The sequence below is a fragment of the Schistocerca gregaria genome, chromosome X (assembly GCF_023897955.1).
Source record: "Schistocerca gregaria isolate iqSchGreg1 chromosome X, iqSchGreg1.2, whole genome shotgun sequence".
Taxonomy (NCBI): domain Eukaryota; kingdom Metazoa; phylum Arthropoda; class Insecta; order Orthoptera; family Acrididae; genus Schistocerca; species Schistocerca gregaria.
In genome coordinates, this window is record NC_064931.1 from 421,219,917 (window position 1) to 421,232,831 (window position 12,915).

Sequence of the window (12,915 nt, forward strand, 5' to 3'; positions counted from 1 at the left end):
GAATCACTGCTTCCTAGAAAACTGAGCAGACATGTTAAAACAGTGCATTCTCATTTGCAAGATAAACGTCTAAGCTATTTCAAGAGATTGTCTAAACAGCAAACAAGAGCATCAAATTCTTTTAAAAGTGTAATATCTGTTTCTGAAACATGATCGCTTCCTACCAAAATTCACACTATAGGTGAGTCACTTATTTTGCCTGCTTGCAAACAAAAGGTCACGGCAATGCTAGGAAATGAAGCAGCTATGAAAAGGAGTGAGATTCCTTTGTCGAATGATGCAGTTCACAGGCCTATTATAGAAATGTGTATTGATATAGAGAAAAATGCATGCAATAATAAACTCAGACACTCAAGCTTTTCATTGTAAATTGATGAATCAACAGACCTTACCAACCAATCACAGCTCTTAGCATTTGTCTATTGCATTAATCAAGATCAAATAGTAAATCAGTGTCGTTTTTGCAAAGAATTAAGTGGGTCTGCTAAAGGTGTGGACGTTTTCAACATTTTACATTGTTATCTCAGTAAGTAGCAGGTAACATGAAAGTAGTGTGTAAGCATTTGTACAGATGCCTCCCATTCAATGGTAGACTGTTTTATGGGCCTTATTTCTGTTGAAGATGTTATCGTAACTCACTGCTTTCTTCATAGCAAGGCCTTAATAGCAAAAGCATTGAGGAAAAAATTCAGAAAAGACTTAGAACAAGTTGTTCAGATGGTAAATTTTATTAAAACAAGACCTGTGGAAACCCGTTTCTTCGAAAAACTTTGTATTGATATGCAGTCAGAACACAGACGGTTGCTTTTACACAAAGAGGTCAGTGATTGCCCAGGGAGAAAGTACTTAACCATGTGCATGAGCTAATACAAGGAGTTCTTGTACCGGTAGTTTTCGAAGAAATGAAACATTTACATTTTTGCAACCTCCTTCGAAGTGAATTTTAGGTTGCCATATTGTAGTAATTGGACAATATATTTCAGCAGTTCAATATTTTGAATACTAGCATGCAAGGGAAAGAAGAAAATATCCTCACATCCACAGACCAAATTAAAACGTTTCACAGGAAATGACAAATATGGAAAAGAAAACTTGTTCAATGTAACTGGGAAATGTTCCAGTTGGTAAGGAGCATGTGCATAAATAAAATACTTGCAATAGTAGTAGAGTGTTTAATAAGCTTAGAAGAGACACTGAGTTCATTTTTTCCATCCTTCAACACTGAACGACTGGATTTGAAACCCATTCATGGAAACTTCCTGTGATTTCGGCTTAATATTAACAGAAGAAGAAGAAGAGCTGGCAGCTGTATCTACTCAATTCAATTCAATTCATTTTATTAGCGTCCTTGTAGTACATCATCAAAATGACATAGGACTTGTCAATAATCATTACAATTTAAAATACATGTACATGAAAATTTATAATTGAATTTACTTGTCACTTAGACATTACAATTTTAATAGAACTATAAGAACATTAACATAAAAATATACAAGTAGGATAACAATGTACAAAAAAAAGCTAGTGATTCTCACATCAAAGATTATTTCCATTCTTACATTAACACTGTTTCACACTTTCATAGAAACAGCAAGTATTTGAATGTGAGCAGTTACACATATTTATTATGTCAGGGAAATATTAACTGCGCTTTTATTGTCAATGATTCATAAACTCTTCAATGCTGTAAAAACTATTGCCCAATAACATGTTTTTTAATTCTCTTTTAAATTTGTGCAGTTTTGGTATTATTTTTAGTTCTTTGGGGAGAGCACTGTAGAGGATTTTGGGTTGGTATAGTGGACTGATGCTTAAGCATAAGGGACTGCCTCTTGAAGCCTTTTGGATTCCCATAAAAGAAGAATATGTGTCAATATCTAAAAAGGCTTTGAACATTTTACTTCAATTTTCGACCTTATATTTATGTGAATTAGCCTTTTTGGCCTCACAACAATTAAATGTAAATAGAGGGAGGAACTCTTCAATGAATTGATGAGAAAACGAGAGTTGGTCTTTCAAATATTTCTCAAAACATTGAAGAAATCATGAGGACACATCAGGTCCATGTTTCTCGTAAACACTAGAAAGAGAAGGCATAAGCTACATTTCGTTTGTATTGCTTTATTACTTTTGTCTACGATTTGAATAAATTGTTAGTTTTGTTTCTTTATTTTATTTCAGTGTGTTTCACTTCATAGTTTCTCTTGCCTTTCGTCTTGGCAGGATAGGAGACAACACGGCTCTCGGCAGTCGTATTTGGATGACAATCGTGCTTCATGAATCTCACATTTTTTATGCAAACATTATTTGTTCATATTGTGATTATGTATGTTGTTATTAACATAAGCACCATTTTCTATAGTCTGGACGTGAAATTCAAAATAAAATGTCTTAATTGTTATTTTATCGCAATATTTAATTCCTGTATTGACTTTTGTAAAATATTCCTCAGAAAGGTGTATATAGTGCGTCCACAATTATTTGTGGCCTTTTCAATGCTCCCAGAGCTCAAAAAGTTTGAGAACCACTGCTCCAAAGTATATAACCTTAATAAATTTAGTAATGAATCAGCAAATTCTTTTGTTTTGTGCCAAGAATTTAGGAAAAATGGATAAATCTTTCAATGGGAAATATAGGCTACCTTTTGATAATTACCTTATAATGAAAGACAGCTTTTGAAAATGATCGAATTCTGCTATTAGTTGTAGTGCCATCACAGAACTTCTGCAATATATGGACACAAATTCATAGTTACCGTATTCATTTATTATCAAGTTCACTGGATCATCAAAAACTGATTCACCATCATCATTCACTTTATATGTGTGATTTGTGTCAACTGAAATAATTGTCTCTGGGCCATTATTATTGTTTTTAATCTTTGATACTGTTACCGTGTTATTACACTCTGGGTTTCTAGACTCGAGCTCAAGATAGCTGTCTGTGTTTGGATTTTTAATAATACATCAATTTTTGCTCTCTTTCTCTCAACTTCCTCTTTCTTTACTATCATATCTTTTAAGAATTTCTGGATCCGATACCATCTTACTCTCATGGTAACTCATTTTAATTAATACCAAAATATAAACTACAAATTAAACACTGACAACTGCACACTTTATGCTTTCAAATTGAATAGAACTGCTAGTGATGTGGCTGGTGTTAAGAACGACTTGTGGTATTTTCTTTGAATTTGAAGTTCAAGTGGTCATTGTTGTGTGTTGACACTGGCCACTTCTGTGACAATGTTAGTGGCATCTACCACAATAAAGCTTTACCGCTATTGAAAAGATTTGCCTATCTAACATACACCATATGAGAAGGCATGACACTGGTAAAAACGAATAATTGTCACAGTATCACAATGTAGCATCTTTACTAAAACAAAACCTGCCCCCTTTCCATTGCCTGACCAGATCCTTCATGAATTTTGATCCAGATGTGATCCTTCATGCATTTTGATCCAAATGTTGCCAATGTTATTCATATCCATTAAGTCTGCACTCTCGTTTCAAGAGATGTGAGTAAAATGTTTTACAAAACAGTAACAGCTTATAAGCCACCCCTTAAAACCAGACACCCTAGGCAGCTGCCTAGTTAGCCAAGGCACAAAATGCCTCTGCATATGACAATCCAGTGGTTTTTAATGAACTCTGTGATGATGATTGCAATTGTTTTTGTCATAGCATAATTATCTCTGTTACCGTATACATTAGAAATGTGCATATTCTCGTACTGCTCGCATTGCCTAACAAGCTCTATGAGATGCCTACACTATTTATTAGTACATTATTTAAGATCTGTTCATTTTTAGTACCATCTGGGATTTATTGAGTATGCTCTGTGGTGTCAGTTTACTTTGAAAACTATATCAGACTTACAAATGTAGTTCTGAAACAAATGTTAAAAATAGGTCATTACGTGGAATACCTCTTCAAATCATTCTGTTACCACCGCAAACATTTGTTGTTAAACAGTTTTGTTAAGGATGCTGAGCAAGAATTACTTTTTCCTTGGAGGATAAATCACTCCCTCCTGGTACATATTATTATGGAATACTCTGCTATATTTTTCTCAATTGAACTTATGAGGTTCAAGAATTGCTATGCTACCCATGGCCATGGTTTGGTAGCATGATTAAGGCAGACAAGAAACATTCAGCAAATATATCCATTTAAATAATCTGTAATGTTCAGGTTCTATAGCAAATAATGATGAATATCTTTTGGCTATTATGAATCTGATTTATTCAAAATTGAATGTAGATTAAGCTGACTTTTCCTATATTGCAAGTATGCGTTATGTAACTTTCATAATGTAATCAAAGGGGACCAAATAAAAACAGTCAATCAATAGATAAAGTTGCTTAGCTACTGTCAATGAAGGAAAAGTATAATAGGATTTAGAAGTGTGTTCCACTAGAGGAAAGACAGATCCTGCTTACAGGAAAATTAAAGAGGCCTTTGGAGAACAGAGGAGCAGCTGTATGAATGTCAAGAGTTCAGTTGGCAAACTACTCCTAAGCAAAAAAGGGAAAGCAGACAGATGGACGGAGTGTATTGAGAGTCTATACAAGGGAGATGAACTTGAAGGCAATATTATAGAAGCTGAAGATGAAGTAGATGAAGATAAGATGTGAGATATGATATTGCAAGAAGAATTTGACAGACCACTGGAAGACTTAAGTTGAAACAACATCCCAGGAGAAGATGACATTCCATCCAAACTATCCTTGCCTTGGGAGTGCCAGCCATGACAAAACTTTCATCTGATGTGTAAGATGTATTGAAAAAAAAAAAAAAAACCATCAGAATGTAACAATTCCAATTCCAAAGAAAGCAGGTGCTGACAGGTGTGTATATTACTGGAGTGTCAGTTTAGTAAGTCATGGTTGCAAAATACCAACATGAATTCTTTACAGAATAATGGAGAAACTGGTAGAAGCTGACCTCTGGGAAGATCAATTTGGATTCCAGAGAAGTGTAGGAACATTCAAGGCAATGCTGACCCTACAAATTTTCTTACAAGATAGTTTAGGAAAGTCAACCTACATTAATAGCATTTGTGGACTTAGAGAACACTTCTGATAATGTTAACTGGAATACTCTTTGAAATTCTGGAGGTAGCAGGGTGAAATATAGGGAGGGAAAGGCTATTTACAACTTGTAAATGAATGAGATGGCAGTTATAAGAGTCGAGGGGTATGAAAGGGGAACAGTAGTTGAGAAGGTGGTAGCTTGTATCAGATTTTATTCACTCTCTAAATTGAGCAAGCAGTAAAGAAAACCAAAGAAAAATTTGGAGTAGGGATTAAAATCCATGGAGAAGAAACAAAAACTTTGAGATTTGCTGATGGCACTGTGATTGCCAGAAACAGCAAAGGAATTGGAAGAGCACCTGAATAGAATAGCATGAAGACCTGCATCAATCCAGTCTTCAGACTGAAGAGCACAACAACAACAATAACAATAACAAAACCCACATTCTAACAAAAATGAAAACAATTACTGAATATCCTGAATTGAAGTTTGCTTATACCAGTAGTCTGTAGATCTCACTCAGTACACTGTGATTGCATACATATATTTTGCCTGCTTGAGTGGCCAATGTACTTCACATTGTTTTGATTAAATGGTATGGAGGACGACATGTCACATCAGTGAATATGAGGAATACACAACTGCAAAATGTTGATATCTGCCTTGTAGTAGCTTTCATTTATCAATTTCTGCCAAAAATAAACAAATGTTGCTAAGGAACATTAAGAGTGTCTATGAAGTGAGCCAGCAAATGCTTAAAGTGTTTTGGTTAAACAATTCCAGTGCAGTTAAATGCCAAAAGCTGTCAGGCTAGACCAGTGGAAAGAGGGGAAACAGTAGAGTAGCATTTACTGTTTCACTACAATATTCACATAGTTTCCAATAGACTGAATATACACAACAAGATAAAAGTATGCTCATTACACATATTTCCTCATGAAGGCAAAAATAACACTAATATTTCTGCAAAAATGGTTGCCACTTTCTCAGTTAAAGAGGCTGTAATGTACACAGTTTGCTATCAACTTTGTCAGTCACTTGGACTGGGTGTAGTCTCATAAGGTTTTTCTCATCAGTATACGTGTCGACTTATGAACAGCTATGACATCTCCCATACAAATATGAAATACAGCTGAGATGGAAATATGCAATAGATGTGATAAAAAAAACTGAAACTGACTTAGTTAGTGGTTTCATGAGCTAATATCAAGAGCTCACCTTTCAGAACCAGAAAACACTAGCTTACCACAAGCAACAGCTTTTAATAATGCAAATGGTGAAGAAATGTTTGACTCTTATGAATGAGCTGTTTAGTCATATGATTTCGCAGGAGACTATAAACAACCTGGATGTTGAAGTTGGTTATTTATATGTTGATGAGAATACAGAACTGAATGGAAACCTATCATACCCAAACAAAAATCCAGTGTATTTTAGCTACAGTCCTAGGCCTACAACAGAATAAAGAACAAAGAACTTTAAAGCAAGCGTGAGTGAAGAACACCTCAAGATGTCTAGCAAAGCAGAGATTAAAACTGGTGGAAAAAAAAGAGTGAAACCATCAGTATTAACTGAGACCAAAGTAAAGGTGGGGTTGACCTAGAAACCTTCAAAAGGCTGAACAAAAGACAAAAGTGAATTTAAAGAAAATGATATCTGAAATCACATAACAAATTGTAATCAAAGAATAAAAAAAAATTTAAAAAAATTATATGATAACCTGACAGTCAAGATCAAGCACTTTTTGTTCGTCCTCTGTTAGAATATTGCTGCGCGGTGTGGGATCCTTACCAGGTGGGATTGACGAAGGACATCGAAAGGGTGCAAAAAATGGCAGCTCGTTTTGTATTATCACGTAATAGGGGAGAGAGTGTGGCAGATATGATACACAAAAGTCATTACAGCAAAGATGGTTTTCGGAGCGGCAAGATGTTTTTACGAAATTTCAGTCATCAACTTTCTCTTCCGAATGTGAAAACATTTTGTTGAGCCCAACCTACATAGGTAGGAATGATCATCAAAATAAAATACGAGAAATCAGAGCTCGAACAGAAAGGTTTAGGTGTTCATTTTTCCCGTGCGCTGTTAGGGAGTGGAATGGTAGAGAGATTGTATGATTGTGGTTCGATGAACCCTCTGTCAAGCACTTAAATGCGAATTGCAGAGTAGTCATGTAGATGTAGATGTAGATACATTTTATTGTGTGGATCTAGATAAACTCATAATTGCTAGTCCTAAAAGAAAATATGGACTTAACATGATTAAGATGAAAGGACTACAAATAAAAGACTTTGCATTTGCAGTGAAGTTTGTAGGAAAGAACACTAAAGCTCTATTTGTAAGGCAAGAAAAAGCGATAGGAGAAACAGTTAGAATGTAAAATTCAAGTGACCATTCCTGTTTTGTATCAGTAATTTTTCTTACAGACATTTGTTCTTTAGGTACTGAGAGGTACCCCATACAGTGCTGAGGAATGCCCCACATTGGGGATATTTTCCGACAAACATATGCTTCAACTGAAATGTAAAGTTTGACCTTCTCTTTATCACCAGGAACTATGATATAAATTTACATATTGCCCAACATACTGCAGTAACTAAAAGTGTGAAATACAAAAAAATTAAGTGTTTCATAGGAAAAAATTTGAATCTAAAATTTGTTGAAATATGTCCCCCTCTATCCCAAGAATGTAGCTGACTTAGCAAATACCACAGTAGCTGATAGGTTTCCTATAAATTGTCATTCTTAAACTATACTACAGAGCATGTGCATGGTCCTCTGTTGATTTCTTTTTTTTATGTGGGAATAATGAGTACTACATTTGGAAGAGAAGATTTTTTCACATCTTTGACTTGAAGTTGTTTTTATTGGTTCCAAAAATCCAGTTATAATAATAATTATAATAATAATTTTACTGTCGTTCAGCTGATTACAGCAATAGACAAAGTGAAGAGCATATATGTCTACATAAACTACTATATTATATCTAAAAAGAAAGATGATGTGACTTACCAAACAAAAGCGCTGGCAGATCGATAGACACACAAACAAACACAAACATACACACAAAATTCGAGCTTTCGCAACCAGTGGTTGCTTTGTCAGGAAAGAGGGAAGGAGAGGGAAAGATGAAAGGATGTCGGTTTTAAGGGAGAGGGTAAGGAGTCATTCCAATCCTGGGAGCGGAAAGACTTACCTCAGGGGGAAAAAAGGATAGGTATACACTCGCACACACACACATGTCCATCTGCAGAGACACAAGCAGACATTTGTCTGACTACTATATTGATACAAATAGGTTTGCATAAAATAGGTAAACATTAGAATACAGTATTTTCATCTTCAAAGAATTCATCAGTGGTATAAAATGGATTGTTCACTAGTATCGTGTATAATTTAGCCTTAAAGATATTTACAGGCAGTTCTTTAAAGTCAGCACTTAGTCTATTAAACGTCCTTAGTCCAAGAACTAGGTGAGTTATGCGATTTTGATAATCTATGGTATGGTACGTCTACAGATGTTCTGTTTCTAGTATTATGGCTATGAATATCACTTCTCAACACAAAATTAGACACATTGTTTCTAATGTACATTAAAACATTGTAGATGAATAAGTTTACTACTGTAAGACATTGCAATTTAATAAACAGAGGTTTACAGTGCTCTGTTTTATCGAAACCATTATTATTCTTATTACTTTCTTCTGTAAAAGTAAAATGTCATTTACATGACAGCTACTACCCCACAGTAAAATTCCATAAGAGATGATGCTCTGGAAGAAGGCAAAATATGCTTAACTCACATAGTCATTGGAAACATGTCTCTTTAAATTTCTAATTAGATAAATAACTCTTGAAAGCCTAGCCAATATATTTTTAATGTGTGGTTCCCACATCAATTTATTGTCAATAGTAACACCTAAAAATTTAACAGTTTCTAATTCCTGGTAGTTAGAAATCTCTTTGAGGCTAAAGTAAAGTGTCTGGGTTTTGTTTTCATTTAGCAAGAAGGCATTAGCTTTGAACCATAATGAGGACTGAGCAAGGGTATTTTTGGCCAGTGTTTTCAGTGTACCTAGATCAGAGCTTTTATGTAGAAAAGTTGTGTCATCAGCATACAATATAGTATGAGAATTTATGTTGCATGTTGTTACGCATGTATATGTCAAAAGTCACAGTTAAAATTTTTATAAATGTTACATTTAACTCATAACAAGAAAATATTGACAGCTACATCTTAAAATGAAATAAATCAACTGAAAACTTACAGTATTTAGGGACCTGCATAATTTTTTCTCAGCAACTCTCTAGCAGAACAGAAGAACTTACCGACAAGGGAAGTTTTCACTTTAGGCTTAAAGTGGGAGGATTACTGCTCAGACTTTTTTCCCTTGCACCAGCTTATTGAAAATGAAGCAGCGGAATATTGCATTCCTTACTGCACAAGCGCCAGTCAGGTGCAATCCAAATGTGAACTGGATTTATGCCTAGTATTAACTGAGTGAAAGATGATGATACTTGGGAATGAGCTCAAATTGTTAACAACAAATGACATTAAAGAAAAGTTTTAAAATCAGAATTCTCAGACTCCTAAAAGTGGTACCAAGAAAGAGATTACAACTTTTAATTTTTTATAACCACACTTGATCCATTGCAGGTCCTAGTAGCCAGGGGTTAACAGGTAGCGATGTGTCTCACAGTTTGAGCTGCCAATTGCACAGCCTGCTCAGAGAACATCAATCCCTGTCTGAATCATAGCTCATAGCAAGTGCTAAATTATGAATTTTGCTGAGAATCATGAAAATCAGCAGCACTAATCCAGAAATGTTGTGTAGTATCACATTTGCCAAACCATGTAATAAATGCCTTTAAACTTCAATGTTTCCATTAGTTTTGCTGTTGTTTCCAGTTATCCACTTATTTCTGGATAAGCAGTGCTTACATTGTGTGCACTGAATACACAGCACTGATCTGACTTATCAATAACAAAAACATTTTTAATACCCGTTGGCTGTAGATACTCGACCCTGTGCTGTTGTCCAGATACTTCTTCAGAACTAACTATATTGTTTTAATTGTATCCTAATAATTTGTGGGATAGGGTTCCACACCTTTTGCAATTGGTTGGTCAATACAGGGACAGTTAATGTTTTTGTGGATGATATTAGAGTTGTTGTTTCTATGATGTACCATATGTGCTCAATTGGAGGCAGGTCTGGTGATTGAGCAGGCCAAGGCAACGTGTTGACACTCTGTAGAAATGTTGAGTTACAACAGTGGTATGTTGGTGAGTGTTATTGTGTTGGAAAATAGCACCTGGAATACTGTTCATGAATGGCAGCACAACAGGTCGAATCACTGACTGACGCACAATTTTGCAATCAGGATGTGTGAGATAACCATGAGAGTGCACGACCTATCATATAAAATTCCACCCCAGACCATAACTCCAGGAGTAGGTCTGGCTGTCTATCACACAGACAGATTGGGTAAGGTCCTTGACTGGCCCCCTTCTACCCAAGGCAAAACCAGCTTTATCAGAAAAGACAGTAGACGTCCACCTGCCCTCCAATGAGCTATCACATGACAACATTGAAGTCAGAAGTGACAGAGATTTGGAGTCAGTGCAATGCATGTTACAGATCATCTGGCTCAGAGCTGTCCTTAAAGTAACCAATTTGTAACTGTTCTCCATGTGGTGCTCTACTGCCATATTGCTGCTGCAGCAGATATAGTTCAATGCAACAGAGCTATATGCAAAACATGGTTGTCTTCCTTCTCAGTAGAGCCACATGACCATCAGGAGACCAGCCTTCTTGCAACCACACATTTTGATGATCATCACTGGAGCAGTTGTACAGTAGCTATATTCCTGCCAGGTCTTTGTGCAGTATCACAGGAGAAACATCCAGCTTCTCATACCCTACTACACAACCTTATTCAAACTCAGTGAGGTGTTGATAACTGCTTCTTTCTTGTCTGAAAGGTGTTCTTGACTAACATCAGCTCATCACATACCATCTCAAAAGTTGCTAATGCTCACAACCATTATGGTATGTATTTCAAGCAAACATGATTTGCTTCTCATAGTGGCACTATTAGCATGACTCTTATGCAGCTGGTGTCAAATTTGAATATGCCTCAACTTTCAGATGTAGAAACACACCTTCCAGCTTTCATTCAAGCTATTCTACTCCTTCTGGTTGTCTCAAATTCTTTTTTTCTGTCATTGTATTTGACAGAAGACAAGAAGCATGATGATGGATTTTTTTGAGAAGGCAATCAGATATGATACTAATAGTGTGACTGGATCCAGAAACAGTGTTTTGGATAGTAACTCTACGTCTGAATAGGGTGCAGGAGCATGAGTTTCATTGTCAATGTTTATGAAGCGGTCCTTGAACACTTCACCTATTTCCTTAGGGTCATAGGTAACACTCTCCTCATTCTTAATGTTGTTATTTAATGGCCCTTACTTTTGTTACAAACTAACTCATTAGTAACTTCCCACATGGCTTCATATTTATTCCTAGGGTAGACTATAAATTCCTAGCTGTACAGTTCCTTGGCTTCACAAGTAACCTCTCTTAGGGTCATAGGTAACACTCTCCTCATTCTTAATGTTGTTATTTATTTGCCTTTACTTTTGTTACAAACTAACTCATTGGTAACTTCCCACATGACTTCACATTTATTCCTAGGGTAGACTATAAATTCCTAGCTGTACAGTTTCTTGGCTTCACAAGTAACCTCTCTCAGAATTTTGTATTCAATCTGAAGTAGTCATGAAAAAACTTACTGTTTTTAGATCTTCTGTAAGTAAGCAACTATTCTCTTAAATTTTTGCAAGAGATGTGTATTCCTTAAGTTAATAATTGCTCACTAGAGTTTTTGGATTAATACTATGTAGATGTAAACCTGATTTAAATGCTATTTCATAACAGTACTGCAGAGTACCCATCAATTCACCTACATTACTATTAACATCACAGGCACTCTAAAGAAACCTCTAGTCTCCTATATGGAGTAAATGCATGAAAGTTGCTTCCTTCTTATGGTTGTCCAATGATGTTTGTTTGAATGCATTGCTGGTGTGTTTGTGTCTATTTATCTGTCCTGTTATTCTAATGTATTTTTAACTATGGTCACAAGTTTTTGAATAATTTGTTCTTTCTTGTTCTATTATAAATTACTGTATACCTGGTGTGTTCCCCTTTAAAAATAATATTGATTTTATCTATATGAATAAATGTATTGAATGTGATCTGGTGTATGAGCTGTTTTACTTCCAGTTCATCTTATCTGCAGAGGATGACATTCCCCCCTTCCCCTCCCCCTTAGGATTAATTTCATATGACATGTCACTGGTAGTACATTATCTGCCATAACCTTGTAGTTATTTATATTTTGTTCATTGTAATTGGTCCTAGCTAGAATATTAAAATGGTCAGTTTTGCTTCTAGAAAGCTCAATCATTTCTTTGCTCATGTTTCCATGATGCTTATTTAGCTATATAATTGACATTAGATTGTACTGTGTACCATTGAAACACATTTTAAGAGGCACACATTTATGCCAGTGTCCATCAGGCAGTAATGCAGCTCCATTGTTAGTTTTGTTGAGAAATATGGTGCCTGAGTTTTTCAGACACTTCATGTTTTGTCTTACTCTGTCTTCCAGGGAAGCAAAAGAGTTTGTTGCACATGAGGAGTTTCTATTACCTGGAACACTAGAACTGCAGTGATCAGCCACTGGCCGTATTATCTTTCTTTTATGTACTTCACCTTGGAAAATGGTTTCCAGAGCGTTTTACCCCAATTGCAGATGTAATTTGCCCATTATGATGTAACTTCCCCTACTTTGTTTTGTGTGA

General features: G+C 35.6%; 1 protein-coding gene across 1 annotated transcript; it reads left to right on the forward strand.

The window, feature by feature from the left end:
* Positions 1–225: 225 nt before the first annotated feature.
* Positions 226–2,283, forward strand: LOC126298110 (protein ZBED8-like). The gene is made up of 7 exons (XM_049989431.1): positions 226–256; positions 386–526; positions 572–819; positions 1,122–1,261; positions 1,344–1,409; positions 1,638–1,689; positions 2,185–2,283. Exons 1-7 carry the CDS (start codon positions 226–228, stop codon positions 2,281–2,283), a joined length of 777 nt encoding a protein of 258 aa, XP_049845388.1.
* The last annotated feature ends 10,632 nt before the right edge of the window (positions 2,284–12,915 follow it).